Below are 22,242 nucleotides of genomic sequence, written 5' to 3'. Positions count from 1 at the left end.
TGGCTACCAAGAGGTCATCCACATACTTCAACACTGTTCCAGCCCCAGATGATCACTCTCATTGCTCTAAGTCTTTAGCCAACAGGTTGCCAAAGAGAGTTGGGCTATTTTTAAAGCCTTGTGGGAGTACAGTTCATGTAAGTTGCATTTTTCCCCCTGTCTCTGGATTCACTCACTCAAAGGCAAACAGCAATTGACTCTCAGGGCTCAAAGGCAGGCAGAAGAAAGCATCTTTTAAATCCACTACAGTAAACCAGGCCAATTCAGGTTTCAGTTTTGTCAGCAAAGTATATGGATTTGCCACCACAGGGTGTAAATCCTCAGTTATTTTGTTTATGGCCCTAAGGTCCTGAACTACTCTGTACTTCCCATCTGGCTTCTTTACTGCTGATATGTGAGTGTTGTATTCAGACTTGCATTCTACTAGTAATTCGTATTTCAAAAATCGCTCTATGATCGGGCAAATCCCTTTTCTATCCTCTAACCTCAAAGGATATTGCCTAACTCTTATTCTGACTTTAACTGTTATGGGTAAGGCTGTTTTTGCCTTGCCAGGCATTTCAGTGGCCCATACCCCAGGGAATACTTGGTCCTCCACTTCCTTTGGCACTTTCATCTCTTCAGAGGGACTTATCAGGGCTAAACTTAAAAGTTCAATTAACTGGTCACCTCCCACTTTAAGTTCTGTTCTGTCTTCTCCAAATTTGACTTCTGCTTCTCATTTTTCTAATAATTTTTCTCCCCAGTACTGTCTTGGGTGAGTTTGGCATGTAAAGAAACTTAAGAATCCCCAATTGTTTTCTCAATTCAAACTTCAAAGGTTGGAGAAAATATGACTTTTCACTTTGGCCAGTAGCTCCCTTTACCGTTACAAAGTCATCATCTACAGATGTCAAAGCTTGATTCAATACCAAAAATGTCGCACCAGTATCCACTAAAAATTCAACCCCTTGTTGTTATTCCCCTAGCTTCATTATAACCAGCAGATCTGCTAGGGTGGAGTCCGCAGGTCCCCGTCAGTTGTCATGTTCTTCTATTATGGGGACTCTCTTATTCCTCCTGCTTCTCTGTCTCTTTTGGGGGCAGTCCTTCTTCCAATGTCCCATACGTTTACACCATGCACACTGATTAATCCCTAGAGGGGACCTCCAGGGGTATTTATTCTCAAGTGCTATGCCCTGCTGTGAAGCTGCTACTAGAGCTCTCCTATCCTTTCTCCGGTCTTCCTCTGCCACCTTACAGTCCCTTCTTTTCTGTTGTACCTCTCTGTTACCAAACACCTTCCAAGCCTCATCAAGCAACTTGTCTATATTTCGCCCCTCAGGCATTCCCAGATTTTGAAGCTTCCGCCGTATATCCTTAGCAGACTGCCCAATGAAAAGCAAAACTAATGTCTGTATCCTGACCTCCAACCCAGGATCTAAAGGAGTCTGGCACCTCATTGTATCTCTCAATTTCTTGAGAAATTCTGATGGGGAATCATTTGGTCCTTGATGGACCGCATACAATGCTGACCAATTTACTGTTTTAGGGATGACTCTCTCTATTCCTTTTGCAATCCAATCTCGATATTGCTCCAGTAGTTTCATATGTGCTGACCTATTCGGATCCTAATAGGGATCCTGTAAGGGAAAATAATCTTTTACACCCTTCCCCAATCCTTTAAGGTGGTCTTCAGCTAACTCCCGGGCCCTCTTTAGTATTAGCTGCTTCTCGGTTTCGGTGAAACTGTCTAGCATTAACTGGACATCCTTCCAATCGGGGTTATGCTGCCCGACTAAATATTGGAAATGTTTTGCCACTCCTACAGAATCTGTTCTATAGCCTTTTGCTTTTCTTTCCCAAGATTCTAAGTGTAATGAAGTGAATGGTATTCTAATCAAAACAACTTTTCCCTCCAGTCCTACTGTCTTCCATAAAGGTTCCTGGATATGTTCTGCCCCCAGCCTCTCTCTTGCCCTTGTGCGGTATGCTACAGGGGTTCCTGGGGCACTACCAACAGCCAGGGTGCTATTGGGTTCTGACTCTTCAGAAGTTTCGTGTGCCCTTACTGGCAGTGGTCTTTCATGCTCCAGTAACTCTTTATTTTGTGGTTTCTGAACCTTCTCTTTCCAAACGTTCTCAGGATTCACACACCTCTGCCCTATACTACATGCAGAACAGCAACCCTTCAACTTGCTTTTCCCCTCTTTTAGATTTTCTCTTTCTACGGCCAACACTATAGGGTCTTGCAGTGAGTTAAGACCACAACTCTTTTGATACTCTGGATGATTTCAAAGGGTGAAGAACAGGGCAGCATAGGAATATTCTTCCCACTTCTGTTCTCTCCTTAAAAATAATGCCAACTGTAAAAGAGTGTTGTAGTTCAGGATGCCATTTACTGGCCACTTTTCCTGATCATCTAACATGTAGATGGGCCACCACTGATTGCAAAACATTGTTAACTACTTCTTGCTCATTAAACCTCCTGGACCCCTAGACAATTCCTTCCAGTGTCTCAATATGCATCCTAAGGGGCTTGCTTGGGGAGAGTCCTTGCTCGGTTTTGCCCCCATTATACTACTCTCCGACTCTACCTTTCCCTAACTTCCACACAAACCGTTTTAAACACTTGCAAATAGTTCGTCCCCAAGCCCTCAGAGACTTCCCACGAAACTAGCAACAACAATTCCTGTCCACCGATTATAAGCACTCAGGGCAGTAAAGTGTTCTTAGCTTAGCTAAATAACACAACAAAGCCTTATGGCAATCTAAACACTGAAACCTGATCCTTTCCCGCAACCTGCAGAATCCTGACCCTTCTGTCTGCGGAGGAACAGCGCGCCCCTCCCGTGTCGGAGTGATTGAGCTGTCCTCCCTTGTTCTGTTCACTAAGCACTGGAAGCTGCGCCGTGGCGCGACCAGTCAGTGCACCTCCTCCTTCTTCAGTCTGATGATTATCAGTTCGAGTTCTCCTTGGCGCGCACCAACCCCCCCCCCCTGCTCCGTCTCTACTTTTCTCCTTAATAGTATCTAATGTTTTAGATTCCTGACAAACTCCAGCACTCTATCATATATCAAACAACTCACAGAACAAATTTACAACACACAGCAATGATCTCTCACTTCGTTCGCCTCCGGCTGCTTCTGCTTCCCTTGCAGGAGAACAGAAACGCGGATTAGGACTCCGCACTCGCCTCACGGCAAATCAGGCTACCATACACTCACACACAAGCACTCTACAACTCCTGAGTTAAGCTTAACATGAGCTCTTAGCGATGTTAAAATATGCACAGTACTGGTATGGAAATCTAACAGCAAATATACACGATGATAGCTATCACACACAGCACTCCGACTGTCCCAGCCCCCGAGTTATCACACCAGTTAATTTCCCAGGGGTGAGCAGTGTCACTCCCTCACCATGCACAAGAGGGATTTATATCCCCCTTACAACTTACAGGGTCTTGGTAAGATATACTACTGGTACCTCGTCAATGTGTGAGGTGTCCCATACACAGCTTATAGACTCGTTCCCTGTGACCCCCGCAGGTATCCCCAAATTACATACCTGGTCTGCTGGCCAACAGTCCGTTACTCCACCTGCAGAGATCGGATGGGGATGGGAGACTCTCCAAAGAAACAGTCCAGTGGTGTGCCTAGAATATCCCACACCCAGCTGGTGCAGCAGCTGGACAGAGAGGGTCTCCTGGCTGGCTCGCCAACTGATGTGCAGAATAAACTTTGTAACTCAGTTAAGGGTTATAAAGCAGGTATGTAGTATGCTGGTGGGTGTAAGAGAACACTTGCAACTCTGCCCAACTTGCACTAACAAGCAGCTACTTACAGTGTACAGGTAAGGGTATATGTAAGTGCCTACTACATATTCATAACCTATCCCTGCTTCGTATTATAATGAGTTCTCTTCGAGCTGGCGCTTGTGCAGTGCCTCCTGGTGGTCGTGGCCAGGGGTCTCAAGGATGAAGAAACCCCTGTCTTCCTCATGAACTCCTCCAGAACTCCATCTGTGCGCAGGTGCAGTTCCATCCTGGTTGATTTCCAAGCCACAGAGCAGGATGCAGTCGGCTTTCTGCTGCCACCCACATTCCAACCTCTTCTTATCTGCAAAGGCCTGCAAACCAGCTCCTTCGTTATCAACATTCAAAGTCTTCAAGGCCTTCACTAGCGAACAGTGCGAGTTCCAGTGAACTAAGTCTTTCTCGATATGGTGTTGCTTTACAATGAATTGCATCCTTCTAACTTCATAGGTTTCTTCACACACACTCCTCCACAATGTGTGTCTGCTTTTGCTCATCAACCCCAGTCAGAAACTAAGTCCTGTGGAGCCGCTCACTCACTCTACAGAGGAGAGAATCAGAAGGGTAAAAGTGAGAAGACTCAAGGACTGAGATAAAGCCTGTTTCATAGCTAAAGCAAAAGCTGCACACACAAGCGAAGCAAAACAGGGAATTAACTCACCACTTCGCATGGCCAAGCAGATGTTCAGCCATCTCCAGGAAAGAAGGACTTCATCACACATTGCTTGAAAAGATAAATACCACTTCAAATGTTTCTCTCTTCCACTTTCTTCCCTCAGCTTCATTTGCTGATCATGATGTTATATTATCTGGGATATGCCTCTGGTCAGTTGGTGTCAGCTGTCCCAGTTGTGTTCCCTTCCAACTCATTGTGCATTCCCAGCCCACTCACTGGTGGGGTGGCATGAGAAGTAGAAAAGGCCTTGATGTGCACGCACTGCTCAGCAGTCATGAAAACATCCCTGTATTATCAATACTCTTCTCATCACAGATCCAAAATAGAGATCCTTACTAGCTACTGTGAAGAAACGTAACTGTATCCTAGGCAAAACCAGCAAAACGTTTTAGAAGTTGCATATATAATCTCAGTCCTTTAAATAATCCATAAGATGAAATGCAGACTTATATTCAGGGTGTTCTATATCAAGTATCCTATTTGAAAACAGGGGATTGCTTTTATTTTTTCTCTTCATGAGTCTTTACAACCATAGTGTGATTATTTTTTTTTCAAAGGTCTGTTTAACTGTGACTAGGCAAGTTCATGGGATGAACTTGCTCCAATGAACTTGCTTTCACTCCTAAAGATCTGAATATAAGCTTTGCATTTCTACTAATGAAATCACCAAGATCTCTCAGAACTCCTGGAGTAAATTTGTATTTTTTCTTGCAGTAGAGAATCATCTTGGAATGTATGAAACTCAATTTTTGTGGGTTTTGTAGGAAAATGTATGGGAAGCCCACCTCAATATGCAACACATTCAATCTATTGTGGCAAGAAATATTAGGAGGAAATTTTTTTTAGGCATGTTTAATCTTTCATCAACTCAGTTTAGAACAGTAGTTTTTAACTAAATTTTGACAACTCAAGAAACTATCCAGAGCTGCTGATTCAATGTACAACACTCTGCACTCTCAGCTTTTCTTATGAAATCTTTTATTCTGTTTCTAGACATACATTTGTGCAAAAAATAAACCAACAAAAAAAAAATACAACTCACATACACATTTTTATTAAAAGCACTGGTGAGTGTTAAGAATATGCAGACAAAATGAAATACGTATACTGTTCTTCACTGAGTTACACCCACACGCTGACCCTTGGAGGTGTAGGGTATTCCTCTACAAACGCACAGTTCCATTGCCTTGAATGGCAGTACCTAGGAAGTAAATGACCTTTTCCTCAGTAACACCAAAGCTACTGGTAATGGTGCCAGCTTGACACCCTCCTTTCTCACACTTCAAGTTTAAACATTCAGTCGTCGGAGAGGTCCTCAGGCAAGTGTAATACTGATATCATCAGGACATCACTGAATATCACAATATCTTCTAGTTTAGAAGATCAGTGTTCCTCACTATTCCATGTTATCACAGACAGGTGTTTCAGTAAAAAAAAGGACTTTCACTTTCAGAGAAGTGTTATCCCATTTAGCTTCTCTTTGTGCAAAAAAAACCCAAGCCCATCTGGCTAAGAAGCATTTCCCATCAAGATATGAAAGCTTGGAAGTTGAATTTATTTTGCTGTTTTGTTATTGCAATATAAATATAAGAAATGTGTGGGTGCTTTTTCACATATTAAATTAGAGTGCAAAAGATCAGAAGGGAAAAATTATGATTGGTGTGGGAAGATGCCTATGCACATCTCCCAAGGAAAACTCCCAAATGCAAAATATTTGAAATGCTTAGATATATTTATTAAAACAGCTACAAATAGGATCAGATTGTTTTTAAAAAAGGTCTATTACTTCTGAAAAAATGTCCTGCATTAATTCAAAGGGATAGCAGAAGATCACAGACCTTATGAATTCATGCCTCACTGACAATGCTCAGTGGTTTCCAGGGCTGCAAATTTTCTATTCCATCCTCATATTCCAAACTTACTGTGAGTAGACTTCCCTGATACAAAAGGGGAGACTGTTTTTAAGCTTGAAATGAGCAGTGAAATTACATGAAAATGATGTTTTCACTCCTCTTCAGGTGTACTGAAGGTGTAATCCACCTTTCTTTCTCAGGTGGAGATTTCCTAATAATGGGAGGAAAGTTATTGTTTCTGTACACTGTTAAAATTGCATGTTATTAATATTTAATCCTTCATGTTATTTAAAATAGATATTAAAAATCCATATTCAGTCAATGCTTATTAAAAAAAAAGGCCTATTGACAGGATAATGGGATGAAGCTGGAACACAAAATGTTCCAGTTAAATATAAGAAAAAACTATTTCACTGTGAGGGTGAGAGAGTCCTGGCACAGGCTGCCCAGAGGGGTTGTGGAGTCTCCTTCCTTGGAGGTCTTCAAGACCCGCCTGGACATGTTCCTATGCCACCTGATCTACGTGAACCTGCTTCTGCAGGGGGGTTGGACTAGATGATCTCGAAAGGTCCCTTCCAACCCCTACCATTCTATGATTCTATGATAATCCACTAAAACTGCTTGTGTGTGTGTTCTAGCACAGGAGACCCTAAAATGCTTTCTTGACCCCTGCAACTGTTCTTTATGGGTGCTTCTGCAGAAGGCTACCACATGCATCTCTTCTAACTTAAGGTACTGGCAGAAAAAAAAAGATGTATTAGAAGCATAAAAGCATGGCAGTTTTGAAATTGAGAGTACAGACAGCAGCCCAAGTGAAATGCCACAGTGTTGCAGCGCTTCTAGCCACCCTGACAAAGTTGCAGGTACTCAAAACGGTTAGAAAAGCAATCATTTGCGCAGAAATGGTGCGAAAGGTGTGTATTACCATTTTCAGTGCAGTTACTTCTGTTAAGATTCATGACAGATTGAAATCACGTTGAAACAGAAACCAGTTCTGTGTCGTGCTTCTGCTAATAGGCTCGGTATTTTGTGTAATGAACAGAGCAAGCATCTGTTCCAGTATTTGCAAGCTGAAAACTAGTTAAATTGAAACCTCCTGACTCTCTGGTGTATTATGCTGCCCCAAGCAGTAAGGCTGCACTGCCTGCAGACTCACTTTGACTAATAACAATAAAGTTACTTCTTGAAATGTCTCATCTTCCCTGGGCTGCGTTACCAGCCCATCACTCATTCCCCGTTCTTGCCTACCTGAAATAAGTACCACTGCAGATATCTTCTTGCACATCTAGTTACAGTAAGAGAGTACAGTTCAATTACAAATAGATTAAAAAATAGTTTTATCAACATTGCTAGGAGCTCTCAAATAGAACAGCCTTTAGCACATTTAAGTAAAAAACAATGGAGGAAAACAACTGCAAAAAGGCAATGAACAAAAACACCCCCCCCCCCTCATCTCTAGGGGTTTTCATTATGGAAAAGTGAGTGGGAAAAATGTCTGATTTTGAAGACATTCAAGTCATTCTGTGATAGCTTCAGTGAAATAGTCACCTTCTGCAACAGGATATGCAGCAGCAGAGGATTGTTCTGAGGGGATGTTTTCTTCTGTATTCCAAAGCTTTTTTCACTTGGTCTTTAGCGTCTCCTACATAGTCCTCAACATTTTGCATATTTATCTCAATGACATCAAAGGTGTCTGCCTGTTCCTCCACTAGCAGGGCAACCTGCAGAAAGAGCTCGTGAACTTCCTTAATGCGACCTTCTAACTTCACAAGCTCCTTATGACGTGTCTCTAGCTCATTCAAGGCCGCGCGAGCCCCCTTAACATCTGACAAGAGATTCTCAGAGAAGACATCCCACTTGCCTTGCTCAATCATCTCCTCAATCTGGTTGCCAGAGACATCTTTGCCCATGATCTCTAGCTGCCGCTGAATTCGAATCTTGCAGTTCTCCCGTTGGTTCATCTCTGTCGCATTATATTCAAACATAGCTTCCTGAAATGCATGCATGAGGTCAACATAGTGGTTCTTTGCCACCCTGGCAATGACAGACATAGCCCCGAATTTCGTTACGGCATCTTCGCTGAAATCTCTCATTATCTGGAGTTTGCGGTGGATGTTTTCTCCACGGGCCTTGATGTCTCTGGCAATACAATTAGTATCTCGTTTGATGCTACTAATACGGCGCATGGAAGTCAGGAAGCGGTTATTTTGCTTTCTGAGACGTCTGACATCTTCTTTTAGGTGGTCATTTTCTGTCCGGATGTTCTCTATGTCTTTATGAAGAATTTCTAAGGCATAATCAGTCTCATAAAGGAGAACACCGTGGGGTGAATTTTCATCATCCTCCCCATCAGAAAAATGTTGGTTGTGTAACCTGGCAAATTCACGCAGCTCGTTTAGCCGGTCTTTCATCCTGACTGTAAAACAGAGGAACGGGAGAAAGGAAGTTTCAATCAAATTTTGGTTTACAAGGGTTGAAAGTTCACAGTAACTGCATCGTAGTTATGACCACACCATAGATAACGACATCAAAGATAATTAAAAATATCAGATTTAAAATTTGTTCACAGTATTTGACACAGTAATGAATCTCAGATCCAAAACTCTGGTCTTTGAACACTCTTCTAGAAATTACAAAGCTTAGAAACTAAAAAAGTACAGGAGAGAAGGAAACAAATCCTGAAGACCAAAGATCCAAAAGAATAATAAGGCAATGCCCAACCCTCTCAAAAATGCCGGCTTTTCACTTAGAGAAAAAACAAACTCTTGAGCAAATGATGGGAGGCCTTCAGCTACCCGTATGTATAGACGTGGTAATAACTGAACACTTCCCACTACTGCTTACTGCAGAAATCTCTTCTGGATCTTGGCCCTTCATTACCTTAGCTTCCCCAAATGAGACAGGTTCTCTGTCATTCTAAGCTTGCTTTTCCTGGGAGAAGAGTAAGAAGTCTCTAAGAAAGAGTAATGGCATTTACCAATACATCGGGAAAAGAAAAGTTTTGAGAAATGGTGTGCCAATCAAGGCAGAATCTCCAGATGCTTACATTAACAACAGTGTGCCAGGCATCAAACAAAACACAGCAGTAAGTTTGTAAGTAGACATTTTGTAAGTAAACAACAACATTTTGTAAGTAAAACCATCTACCCATCGAACCCTCTCTTTTGTATGACAGGAACATCCTACTGAAGGAATCAAGTAACACTGTTGTTACAGATTGGGATGTTTTCTATGTGTTTGTCTCAGATGTTCTTAACTATAAATTTAATTAAAAAGCCACAGAATGATAATCTGTACAGAGCAGTGACGTGGTAACAAAACATAAGTCTCCTTTGAGTATGTTGTTTATTTTGAAACTCCAGACCTGAAGTCTTTGCAGAAAGTGACATCTGAAAGCTTCAGCATGAACCCTGCACCAAGTGTTAGAGAAGGTAGGAAGCTGAAAATTTCCCATCACAAAAGCGGTACATTCCATGACCTCATTTAAATTCATGAGAAAGAGAACCAATTTAAGAAGCAGCACCAAGCAGGACATCTCCAGATCTTTTTGTCTGGAGGATTCCTTTTTGGTTTTCCAGGACTTAAAGTTCCTCCATAGCATTTACAAACATGCTATCCACCATGAATGACACATCCCTTCATAGGATCATCAGCTGTTCCCAAGATTAAGGAAAATCGCATGCTTGCACACTCAGTGTAACAGGCCTAGTTCTAATGTGAATTAAAACTACAGGTTTATAATCCATTTAACAGGATTTTTAAATGTGTTAAAGATGTTAGGGAGGAGGTGGGAAACATTCCATCACAGACACAGCATCTTGGGCTCTGGTAGTTCATTGGGGTTGTATACTGGTCTTGAGAAGTGTCCTGATTAGGATCACGTGTACATTGAAGCAAAAATGGGAATTTCAACTGAAACCAATTCTTTTTAAAACAATGTAAGCCGAGATAGTCCATTAATATCCTGAAAGCAGAGCTTTCATTCAGGAATCCACATATGCAAGATAACATAATGTAGAATGTAAGTCACATAGATTCAACTCATATAGAGAAAGCTTTTCAGCCTTCTCCCTCCACATTGATAAAATCAAGACTTCAACCTCATGCCCCAACATCAAGATGAAAAAGCTCCAACTAAAAGGAAAAAAGTGCGGTGCCATTTAAAACTCGGGTTTACTCGACTTTAAAGCTGTATGGCCAAGTTTGCCTAGAGTCACTGAGGTGGTCAGAACATCTGCCCTTCCTGTCTTAAAATAGTGGACCATTTTCCCGACAGCATGCTGGAGGAGGAACAGACAAAGGCATCTAGGAATCTCAGGAATATTTAGATCTTTTCTAATCACTGTCTGTTTCTGAGATGTTTTCCACCTGAAATATAGACCTGGCTCTGAAAACCAGTCACGTTGCTCGTCTGATGGCATTCCTGACTTCTATTGGCTTCCCTAGAGTTGATGATCCTTCCACTTCTAGTCTGATCCCTGAACTGTCTTGTAATGTGTTCAGCAGCCTTTTCTTTTTTTCCCGTTTAGTAACTACATTTGGAAAAGGCCAAAAAAGGGGTTTTTATGACTTTAAAATGACAATCCACAGCAGGAAGGTGCCATTTCTGTAAACTAAAACATGTGTGCAGGACTATGTTGCCTGTGTGCTTACCACTCCTTGAATGTGAGAAAAACAAACTTTCATCCCTCTTCCACAGAGAATAGGCTGACAACCGTCTCAACAGTAATTACATTCTACTTTTCATGCTTGACAAAGGAAACACAAACAGAAAAACACACTGAGTAAGAGCTCTTTCGTAATAAACCCATAATTGTGCAGGAATAGGCCTACCCTACCTTCCCTCTACCCTCAAAACTGTAACTTGGAATTTGTCTTTCTCACCCACAACTATATTAAGGTGTTAGATAAAATAAAACCGGGGAGAAATGGAGGAGCAAATACATGGTAATTCACAACATGAAAATACTAATTCTGTAATAAGCTTATGTGTTATCTCTGTGAAAATATTACTATGATTTTTAAATGTAACATGAAAGGTTAAAAAAATAAAGCATTAAAAGAAGAGTAAGGAGTTAGCTTAGTGTGGCCTCAGACAGCACTACAACTTTGCCTACACAGAGGAAGGTCACACAATGCAATTAAACACTGGCCTACCTCCTATCACTTCCACCAAGTCTCTGCCTACAATCTGTATGTGCTGAATAAAACTTGTACAACACAAAATTTAATACTCATCATTCAGTTCATGGATAGATATCTCATTTACTGTGTTACTACTGTTCATTTCCTCAGGGATTTCTCCTGGGGAATCCTTGGAAAGCTCCATAAATTTCTAACAGTCTTTTCAATGAAAGCAGATCTAACGGTCCCATCCACAGTCATGGGTTTCGGTCTGGACTGATTAAGGACAATGCTATCACTCATGTTGAGTTATGATGCCCACTTGAGACACTTGAACCACAGTTCTTTGTACCTGGCAGGTTCAGATGTCAGCTTCTTCCGCCTTTGGTCACGGCTGCAAGCCTTGAGCACTTTGCTGAGTAAAATCTCAAAGTAATAAGCTGGACATCAGTGAACAGACACATGGATCAAGACTGCTTGTGAGAAGGTCTTCTCCAATGATATATGTACAGCATCACCCATGAGCTCTGTGATCCAGCAGAACCAGTAAAATCCAATTATAAATGTGACCTGATGAATCGAATTACAGTTGCACTGACTATCTTCAGTCTAAGGTTTCTCAGTGTCTGAGTGTTAAGCTCTATGAAAGCTTATATTACTTGAAACTACGTACCAAAACTTACATTCAAGGTGGTTAACATTAGGATCCTTTAACTCTGCATTGAGGACCTGTACCCATCAGGATAATGGCTCCACAACTAAAGTGATCACACTTTTATCCTAACAGATGCCATCTCTTCAATTCAGACTCCAAAGTCGTGCAAAATCAGGGGCTTTTTGACACCTTCTGTCATTCTCACCAAGTCCCGTCTTTTTCTCTCTGTTTCTAAAGTGCATCACCTAGCCTGCTTCCCACTTCACATTTTCAAGATGTTCTTCCTTATATACATAGACTGCTTGGACATGGTGGAGGACAGGAAGAGACTGACTTTCTGCCTGTATTTCAGGATGATATTAGTCCACAAATACAAAAAATTGCAGAGGATGTCTATTCAGCTTTATGCCAGAGCATGCTCACTTACTCTGTAGATTAGCATTTGCAATATTTGACCAAAGACAACCGTGAGGTTCAAGAAAATGTCTAGATCTGAGCTTTCTTGAGCACTCTTTTCTCAAGGAACATAGTAAATTTATTTGGGGCATTTGCAAACTTCTGCTTTGACGACCTCACACTTTGGCAAAATTTGAGGAGTTTTACATGAGGAAAATCACAGGCTTGAATGCAATGCCACCACAGAGATGTCTCCCCATTTCAGATTCCTGTTTCAAACAAAGGAGAACCAGATCTTCCCAAGAGAGGATAATCATTTTTGAGCATTCCTTTAATGGTGTCTGAGACAGAACTGAGACTAAAGAGCTGAAACAAATGAACAGACAAGCATGGGAGAGCAGGAGGGAACAGCCACTGGAAAAATTTTAGCTAAACAGATCAATATTTAGAGAAGTTGACCTTGTTGGTCAGATGCTGTTGTTAGGAAAGTTTGTATCTACTTAAAAATTTATAGCATTGTTTGTAATTAAAACAGCAATATATTAATACATACTACATTATTAGCTGTTAGGGATGGCCTCGGCATTCATTCTGTAAAAGGAGTGTCAGCCTCTGCCTTAATATAGGGCCTGGTTCCCTGGCTAGAAAGCAGTTCTGCAAAAAAGGGACCTTGGTGCTTCTGGTGGACATCAAGTTGAACATGAGTCAGCAATGTGCCCTGTGGCAAAGGAGACCAACAGCATTTTGGGCTGAAGTAGCAAAAGTGGTCCAGGGAAGTGACCCCCACCATCTGACACTTGACAGTCCACATCTGGAGTACTGTGTTGGTGCTAGGGCTCCACATTGGAAGAGCCACTGACACACTGAGGTAAGTTCAGGGGAGGCCACCAAGATGGTCTGAGCTGCTGAAGCACCTGACGTATGAGGAGAGGGTAAAAGAGCTGGGAATGTTCAGCCTGGAAAACAGGAAGCTCACAGGAGATCTTGTTGCTGTCACCAACTGCATAATGCAAGTATAGATCCCTCATGGAGATATACAACGACAGCACAAGAGGCAAAGGACCCAAGTGAAAGGAAGGGAAAAGCCAGACAGATAGTAGAGAGGAAAACAAGGAGAAAAAAGTCACCAAATTTCAGAAACACTGGCAGAGGTGCCTAGAGAAGTTTTGGAATCTTCATGCCTGAAGATATTAAAAATTCATCTGGACATGGCCCTCAGCAACTTGAACGACCTGTGTTGGTTTTGAGGGGGGCTGGATTAGATGATTTCCAAAGGTCTAAACTGTTCTAGTATACAGCCTTATGTCAAAAGTTTGCCAACTTGAACATGAATGCTACAAATATATTCAACTACTTGCACAGCTTTATATAAGACACATCTAACACATCAGAATACCAAGTCACCAACTACTCTGTTGTACTCTGGAGTAATATCCCCAAGAGTATGAACACACAAATTCTGAGAATGTGTGTTTTAACAGATTAGCTGTCAGTCTGATTTTCTTTTAAAGTATATTCAAAATGGAACATGTACTTCCATGTTTGTATCTTTGGGCTAGATAAACCTGCCCTTGCAAAAATCCAGTTCCTTCTGCAGTTCATCATGGTGTGTACAACCAAACTCATACTCAAACACACAGGAAATACAGGCCAGGTGATGACTGCAGAGGTTTCAACTTTGAAGCCAGATACCCACAGAGTCAGTTGGGGCCATGTTCAGTACTCATCCCTTCACATTAGTATGCTACTTCTTGCTATTAATCACCACAATGACTAGCTTTCCCATGATACATGAGAAAGATGTGACCTGTCCTGCTGCAGTAAGACTGCAGCCCCACAGAACTCTCCGTGACATGAGATTTCCATGACAGGAAAGGAAATACACTCTGAAAATCAGAACCTGTGCATACACATAAGATCCCTTTCTGTTAGCCCCATATACATACAAATAAGAGTCTTGCATAGCATATTTTCATTGCTGTGCTAATGTTCTGCAGCCTGTTATCCACATAGAAATAACTGAAGGATGGTAAGTTATTTCTATAGAAATTAGTTGTACTCCTGTATTTATTTCAGGTTTAACATTTGTATATCCATCTCACTGAGCTTGGGGACAAATGGTGAAAGAAAGCAGCAGTTTCAGCAGAGCACCCCTATTTCATCACCAGCATCTGAGAAGGAAGTCAGTGTACTTTTTTTTCCTTTTTTACAATATTCATAAAAAGCTAGTTAGTACCAGCTTGTGGATTACCAAAAACCTAGTCAGTAATCTTTTCAGCCTCGAATAGGGCCTTGGAAGATGAAGCTTTTACTTCAGGCGAAGTGGCCTGTTTGAGGAACAACAGATATTTCAAAAGAAGCCAGTTAAAAATCTATTTAAAAGTTTCTATCGGCAGCTCTTCCCCATCTCACAAGTATAAAGACCTTTGGTGCTCCACTACAAACCCACGTGGCTCATCCTGTCTCTGAATGACACATGCTCTTGGATGCCTGACACACAATAGATGTGATCCAAGAAACAAGTGGTGAACAATGAGAAGATAACCTGCTCCTAGGCAGAATTACTTAATAGTCAAGTGTGCATCAGCACAGTCCAGTAACTTCCCATAGTGCTTGTAAAGAATGCAGTATTGATGGAAATCCACTCAGGTGGACTGGCTGAGTCAAACACACTCCATTGCAGGGCAACTAGCGTGCTACTGTTTGCACAAAAATGCAAGTCATGTATCAGTAAAAGAAAAGTTAACAGCTGTAGCCCTGAGCTGAGTCAGAGTCATAGACTTAATCATCATTTTATGGTATCTTTCTATTTTGGAAACAACTGTCTTGGACCAGATTTAATAGCCTTTGCCTGGTATCTGTTGTCCAATAATAGATTTGACAATATTAATTAACTGGCAAAACAGACTATTGTCTACAATAGGTTTTCCTCCTTCCGAAAGAGCTTCTAATTGACAAGAATGCTACTCATCTTTTCAGACCAAATTCCTTGTCTCCCCAGTCATGTTCATCACTGGTGGAACAGTAGGCCTGAATTTCTCAAATCACTGCTCTTTTTTCTTGCTTCTCATTTATAAGAGCTCAAGGAAGCACCAAAAATCACAATATAAAGTTTAGGACAGTTGGCAATCATAACATAACAATTAGCACAGTTTGCCTTTTGGAGCTGTTTTAAGATCATATCTGTATATTAACTCCAGTATTAACAACTATGACAGACAGAAGAATTTCAAAATCTTTTTGTGGCCTCACTGAAAGGAAGTTATCTTCTCTGGGATTTCTTGGATCAGGTAATGTTTAAAAATAGACAAAATGGATTCAGTAATGAAAACACATCAGTTAACACAGAACACCACTTATAAAGGTACAGAAATCCAGCAAGAAGCCATAACTATACCTGAGGACTATTAGACCTTCCCTATTTCATACTGCAGTCAAAGCCTGTGTATAGCAGAACATCTCCTTCACACTTTCTATCATCTTAATCAGAAGTGCATGAAGTTACATGTGTCTCAGGACATATTTTTTTCCAAAAGCTTGCACAAAGTGTTACCTTCTCCTTTTGCACCAGAACAAGTTGTTTATTACAAGCCTATACACAGAGAGAAGTAGGGAGGGCTCCATTTTGGAATGTTATTTCTGCAGTTGTCAGTCTCCAGTGGTTACTTTCCCAACATAAAGGCTAGGAAAGACCTCAGGAGAAAAATTAACATTCAAATAGTTTGTTGCCTCTAACTCAAAGTAATGAGGCAATAATTGCCTGGATACTGATAGCTTTGGAGGTTCTTCTTTGACTTATCCCAGTTTCTTTATCAGTATTCAATCTCTTCAGTTCAAAGTAACTCTCAATTTTTGTACAACAACATTTATAAACTCAAGGATCTAGGGTGCATCTCATGCTTTCTAGATGTATTCCATAAGGTTGACTTTCTTCTTGTTTTCCATAGAATGGCTGTCAGGTTTTCCAGACATCAACATGAAAACTAGGGGAAGCTGCTGGTATGCATTAAATGCACACATAATATGAAATGCATTTTTTTACATGTTTATGATGAGACTTACAAAAAAAATCTGAAGTTTTAACTTGTTACTACACAGTAGCCTATGCTAAGTAAACATTATTCTTGCATTGGAAAGGACAGCTTGTTGTACATAGATTGGCTGCTACTACTTACTGAGTTGGCTAAATATTCACTGGAGAGCTGTGAACCACCATTGACAAACTTTCTACCCTGGAGAGATTATAAAATGGATTTTCAGTATTCCTTCTTGATATTTTTCTCATAGGTCACAGTAATGATGTAATGCAATTGGAATCAGATTTGAGGGTTTTTTGGTACAGAGTACAGGGAAGCCTGTACCAGGGCTGTAGACAAAAGAAAGTTTCTCTATCATCACTACGTGGCCCATTGAAAGTGTAAAGTCTTTAAATGCACTGTCTGAAGCCTCTCCCAAAACTGAGACCTCTCTCCAGCAGTTGTCTTGCTTCTGTCCACAAGTGCAGGTTAAGGACGGGAAAAGCTAATGCACACCCCAGATTAACCACTTCCCTTTTTCAAGGATGCTACAAGCAGAATATACAGTTGGTAACTGTAGATATTGAAAACCTGCTAAATTCTCGGAATCCTTGAGACCTGCAAAATGACTCTGACCAGTTTTAATGTGTACAGCTTGCTGAAAACAGAGCATCACTGCAAAGAGTAGATGAACATGCACAGAACTGTGTTTTACCCAAGGAGGGGAAAATCAATCCCACTGTCGTTTTCCAGTCAGTGCTTTTCAGTCCACTGCAGTGCACTGTAGGCTGACGACTGCCGCGTGCCCATCCTTCCTTCCACAGGCAACACCAAGATCTTCAGGTAAAATCAGCCTGGGTGGAGATAAGGGGAGTGTGAATGGTACCTCCACAGGCTTGGTAAATACCTAAGCCTGAACCATACCACTAACATCACCTGTGAGACAGCCATCCATGCATTTCTGGGCAATTACTACAGCTTAGCATTGTTATGAGTCACCGCGCAAGGAACTCAGAAGATGCACTCACAGGTAGTGCTGTTGCTACAGTGCCATGAGTATATACATTATCTAATTAATCACCTCAGCTTCCCCAACACACATTGGCTCAGCGAAATAGCTACGTACATACCACATTTATATAGCTACTACTGCTACCACACAGTGGTATTTATAAGTGATTAAGACATTATGTTGGCATCTGAGTAGAAATACGAGGTTCCATGTGATCGTCAGTCAGAAGCAACACGTTCTACAGACATTTTTAAAGTGTCACAACAGCATTACTTTTTGAAACATACATATATTTAAAGCTTGCAATACGGTGTTATAATCTGATAACGAGTATGTTTTACCTTAAAAAATCCCTTTAAGGTTAAAGACAGGGTATTTTATTGTATTTGTTCACGTGGGTCAGTACAGATGAGGCTCAGTTCTGGATCCTACTGCAAAATCTACACAGCTGTAACTGGAATAAAATAGTTTCAGTTGGGAAACAATCCCCATAGCTACACATGTATATCCACAGCCTTAGCTCTTAGATGTGTCACGTGCTGGCAGGCTTTATGACAATTATTCTATAGCAGCCCATGGGTGTTTACAGGCCCATTTAAAGTACCAGTGAAGATAAGGAACACACTGGCCAGTGGTACTTAGAGGATCTTTTCCTGAGTAGGCATATCCAAAGCTCCAGTAAGCTTTATTTTTGCTTTCAAAAATAATTGATTTGTCACTTCACACAAAGATGGCACAGAGGAAAGGCATAGTGGGAAAAGCTGGAACATCTGGTACTTTCTTGGTTTCCGTGAACATGAGTTTGTCAAGAATAAACCTGGAAATTAATGAGTTAACTGTCACAGTACATAAAGTAAAAGCTGCACGAATGATAAGCCTTCTGGAGTCCATACATAACATCAGTTCCGCTGTGATAAAGTACAGAAATATGGTCTAGATGAGAAGTGCCAACCACTTTGTGTGATAGGCTAAATGAGATACCAAGACATTCGACACAATCAGCAAAAGCTATCAAAACAGATGTAGAAACTGAACTGCACTGCTCCTGTCGTGTGGAGCTCCCCTACTGCCCAAGAGGGAGTTCTCAGGGGCCAAGCCAAGGCAGGAGCGGCACTCCATGGAATGATGCTCCTCACTAGAGTAGCTTACACGGAGGCTACATCTTGGAGGGCAGCCCAAAATGTAAGTGTAATCAGAACAGCTTCTCCTCAAAACTGGGAATCCCACATTTGGTGCCAAAATGAGTTTACTGGATCAAATTAACATTACCTCAATAATTCCTGCACCATGCTTTGTCATTCCCGTACTACTGAGATGATGAAAAAGTCAAAGAAAACCAATGGGCTAGATAAAAGAATGGGAAATGTCCAGCACCTTCATACTTGACACAGCAGTTGTCTTCTCACAGTCAGAACTGATTTTGAATATGCTAACGTTATGAGGAGTTTCTGTCACTCTCAGAGGTTTTACGTATTTCCATTAGCAACTTAGAAAGTGGAACCAAACATTAGTCTGTACGGTCTCCAGGTGACACTGAACCAGTAGAGAGTGAAAGAGAGACATTTGGTGGAACAGGCAAGAAGAAATTCCAAGAATTTCAGATGATCTTGGCAAGTAAGAGAAGGACTAAGAGAAATAAAAGAAAATCAAATAGATATGAGCCTGTATGGTACATTTAGAAGTTATTCGCACAGATAGAAAGCAGGAAACACCTAGTTTGGTAATAGGAAAGCATTGATGGGATTATAGCAGATTGCAAGCTCAAAATTAAGTTTGCAATATAATGCCAATGTAAAATAAAAAAACAAAAGAACCTTCTCTTATATGAGAGATGGCACAGGAAGGACTGGTTTTACTCTGCTTGGCATAGTTAAGGAGGAGTACATCCTGTACCAGTTATCACACTAGGAGTCAGAGCATACTGGGCACTGTCTCCAAATGGTTTAGAAAATACAGCCCCGATGGCAGAGGAGCTGAAGGAATTATATTCCCTTCATTCAGAAGACCAGAGAGAGAGACACAGCACTCCAATGCACAAATAGAGTTTATAAAAGTAGAAGTATTCAGTTTGCTGTTGACAGTGGAAATACACAAAATAATCCCTTTGTTTCACACATGAGATCCATGTAGAACTAGCTGTGACTAGCTGAAAATCAGACCATTTCTCTGCAAGAACAGTGTGAGACCCTCTTCCTAACAGGACAGGGAAAGGCTACAGAACTCCTCACGTTGGGTGTAGGTGCCTTTGCTCCCAGCCTCACTTTGCATCCGGCACAGTGTACATGCAAGCACAGGTGAGCACAGCCCTGCTGCCCATGCTGGGAAGCAATTTTAATTACTCTTTTCACCCATCAGATTCTCTTTCCTCTCTATTATTTCTGCACCAGCAGTAACTACCATTTCTCCTTTTGGAGTAGATTTTGGTTACTGTTATAATAATAGAAAGGAAAGTGTCCAACATGGAGCCTAAATCCTCAATACTCAAAATCTTCAAGACTAGAATATGCAGTTGTGTTCCACAGCATCATGTTTACCGGTGGTGCCCAGAAGTCACTGTTAACACATTATCTCCATTTTAATGTCTCAAGAGATCATATGCCACGCATAGTTTCTTCATGAAGATCTCTTATGACAACAGAATTTGCAGTTTTAGTCTCAGCCAAAACACTAGACATACTTGTCATATGACTTTACACTCAATTTCAGTTTCAGAGTAGTGGTCATGCGGTCAGTGAAAAAAATAAGGTGAGAAAAAGTTCGTCAGAAGTGTTGGGCATCGAAACTGTCCTCTCTTAAGGATGACCTTTAATCTGTTTGTCTGTTAGATCCTAGATCTGTTTGGAATTTAGGAAAAAAAGTTAAACTCACATCTTGTGGTATCACTGCTTCCATATAAAACTATTTAAATAGCGAATAAAGTCGCTGGAGAGAAAGCTACATCCTTCAAATTGTATTCTCATCTTCAAAGGCCATATATTGCCAATTTGATCCCTGACAGCTTAAAAAAATGGTTCTTAAAATACCAACAGGAATGAGAAGTGTGAATGTCCGTTTTAAGTCAGTGTTATTCTCCTAGTCATTTCCTTTCCCGGTATCACATAGTGACATGTTGTTATCTCAGACATACACAAGGAAAGGAAATGAATATCCATTAATAGGAAGTAATCAAAGAACGCTAACTTTCGCACCCACTTGCAGATCTGGCCATGATGATGCCCAAGAAAGAAGTAAAAGCCATTACATTTTGCATATAAAGTCAGTTTTCTATGAAACATGCTCGGGAGCTATTCATAACCACATATGAACATATTCATAACACTTATGAGCACTATGAATGAAATGTTAACACTCGTTAAGCCAGACAGACAAGGCAGATAGTAGAGCAGACAGCATTGGGACTGGAAGAGAGGACTTGTGTTTTAAAGTGCCTTTGGTTCTCCCTCATCCTGCAAAAACCCCAACCATCCTTTCTGCTTCTTTCAAAGGACCTGAGCTACCCAACGGCATTCAAGGCACCTCCGGATCCAAAAGCCCGGTCCCCATCCCCCACCGCCCCTTCTGTCTGCAGGCTTCAGACTTCCCCTCTTGATTCTCGACTCAAATGGCAGTTTCATTTACTCTTACGCAAAATGAAGCACAAAGTGCTTCTGAACCCCCACTGTTCCTCCTGTCTTGCCAGCTGGGCTGGCTGCCCACCACCAGTCACCCACGGGGACTGCCACCACTGACAGACAACAGGGCAGGCTGACAGCCATCACTGGAGCCCTGCACCTGGCTTGGCCCAGAGCTGCCCTCAGCCCCAAAGCAGCTCTGGGATGGGTGGACACCCGGCAACCTTGGCTGCTGTTGAGCAAGGCTCGGGGACACAGTGAGGCTTCCGTCCAGGGAGCCGACAGCGACATGCCTGGGGAGAAGCAGCTCAGCCCAGCCAGTTCCCCGAGGAAAGTGCCGTCCCGGCAGGTACTCACCCCTGAGCAGGACTATCCCGTCCCGTGCTGTCCCGGCGTGCCGCGTCGTGCCCCGTCCCGCTCCAGCCGCGCTGCTCCCCGAGGGTCGGTGCTCCCGCAGCGCCCGCGCCGTCGAGGCAAGCGCCCGTGCCCGCGCGGCGCCCCGCCCCCGGCGCTCGGCTCACTCGTCTATTGGCTGCCCGAGCAGCTGGATTTGCATGGCGGCGCCCCGCCTCCGGGGGTGACAGTCACCGGCACCGCCGGGGGGAAGGAGGGGCGGCCCCATCCTCTCCGTCCCCGTCCCCTCGGGCCGGCAGCCGCCTCACGCCGCTTGCTAGCGGCGGGAAAGCCCGCCCCGTGGGTGCTGGGAAGCGTGGGTGAGTGGGCTGACGTTGCCTATTTCCCCGCCGCCGTGGACTCCCCCCGCCTTTCTTGCCCCCGCCCCGCCAGTGTGAAGAGGAGGCTTTCCGCCAGCTGCCCGTGACGGGGGAGGAGGTGGTTAGAGGGGCAGTGGGGCCCGGCGCGGGCGGGGAGTGAAACCCGAGGGGGCATTCGGGCTCCTGAGGAGAGAACCGGGGCAGGGCGCCACCGTGAGCGGGGCAGGGGCGCGTCCCCTCTCGTGTCCCCACATACCTCTGTTTGATGCAGCAACGTCTGCCCCGCCGTGCCGGCTTGAGTCCCGGCTGGTGAGACGGGACGTCAAAGCTGCTTCTGGGAACGCAGTTCAAACAAGTGCTGCCGCTTAAGTGAGGGCATGAGAAGGTGT

The 22,242-nt window shown here is 42.5% G+C and overlaps 1 protein-coding gene across 2 annotated transcripts; it reads right to left on the bottom strand.

Moving 5' to 3' along the window:
• Positions 1 to 5,434: 5,434 nt before the first annotated feature.
• On the bottom strand, positions 5,435 to 21,604 carry STX11 (syntaxin 11). 2 transcript variants are annotated; one of them, XM_061990253.1, is made up of 3 exons: positions 21,498 to 21,604; positions 17,233 to 17,371; positions 5,435 to 8,742 (listed from the first exon to the last, which is right to left on the bottom strand). In XM_061990253.1, exon 3 carries the CDS (start codon positions 8,735 to 8,737, stop codon positions 7,871 to 7,873), a length of 867 nt encoding a protein of 288 aa, XP_061846237.1. In that variant the 5' UTR covers positions 8,738 to 8,742; positions 17,233 to 17,371; positions 21,498 to 21,604; the 3' UTR covers positions 5,435 to 7,870. The 2 variants fall into 2 exon arrangements, with proteins under 2 accessions (XP_061846237.1, XP_061846238.1); XM_061990254.1 differs by lacking the exon at positions 17,233 to 17,371.
• Positions 21,605 to 22,242: the final 638 nt, after the last annotated feature.

The sequence above is a fragment of the Colius striatus genome, chromosome 2 (genome assembly GCF_028858725.1).
Source record: "Colius striatus isolate bColStr4 chromosome 2, bColStr4.1.hap1, whole genome shotgun sequence".
NCBI classification, from domain to species: Eukaryota; Metazoa; Chordata; class Aves; order Coliiformes; family Coliidae; genus Colius; species Colius striatus.
Note: the sequence above shows the minus strand (reverse complement) of the source record. Positions and strands in the feature narration are given on the sequence as shown.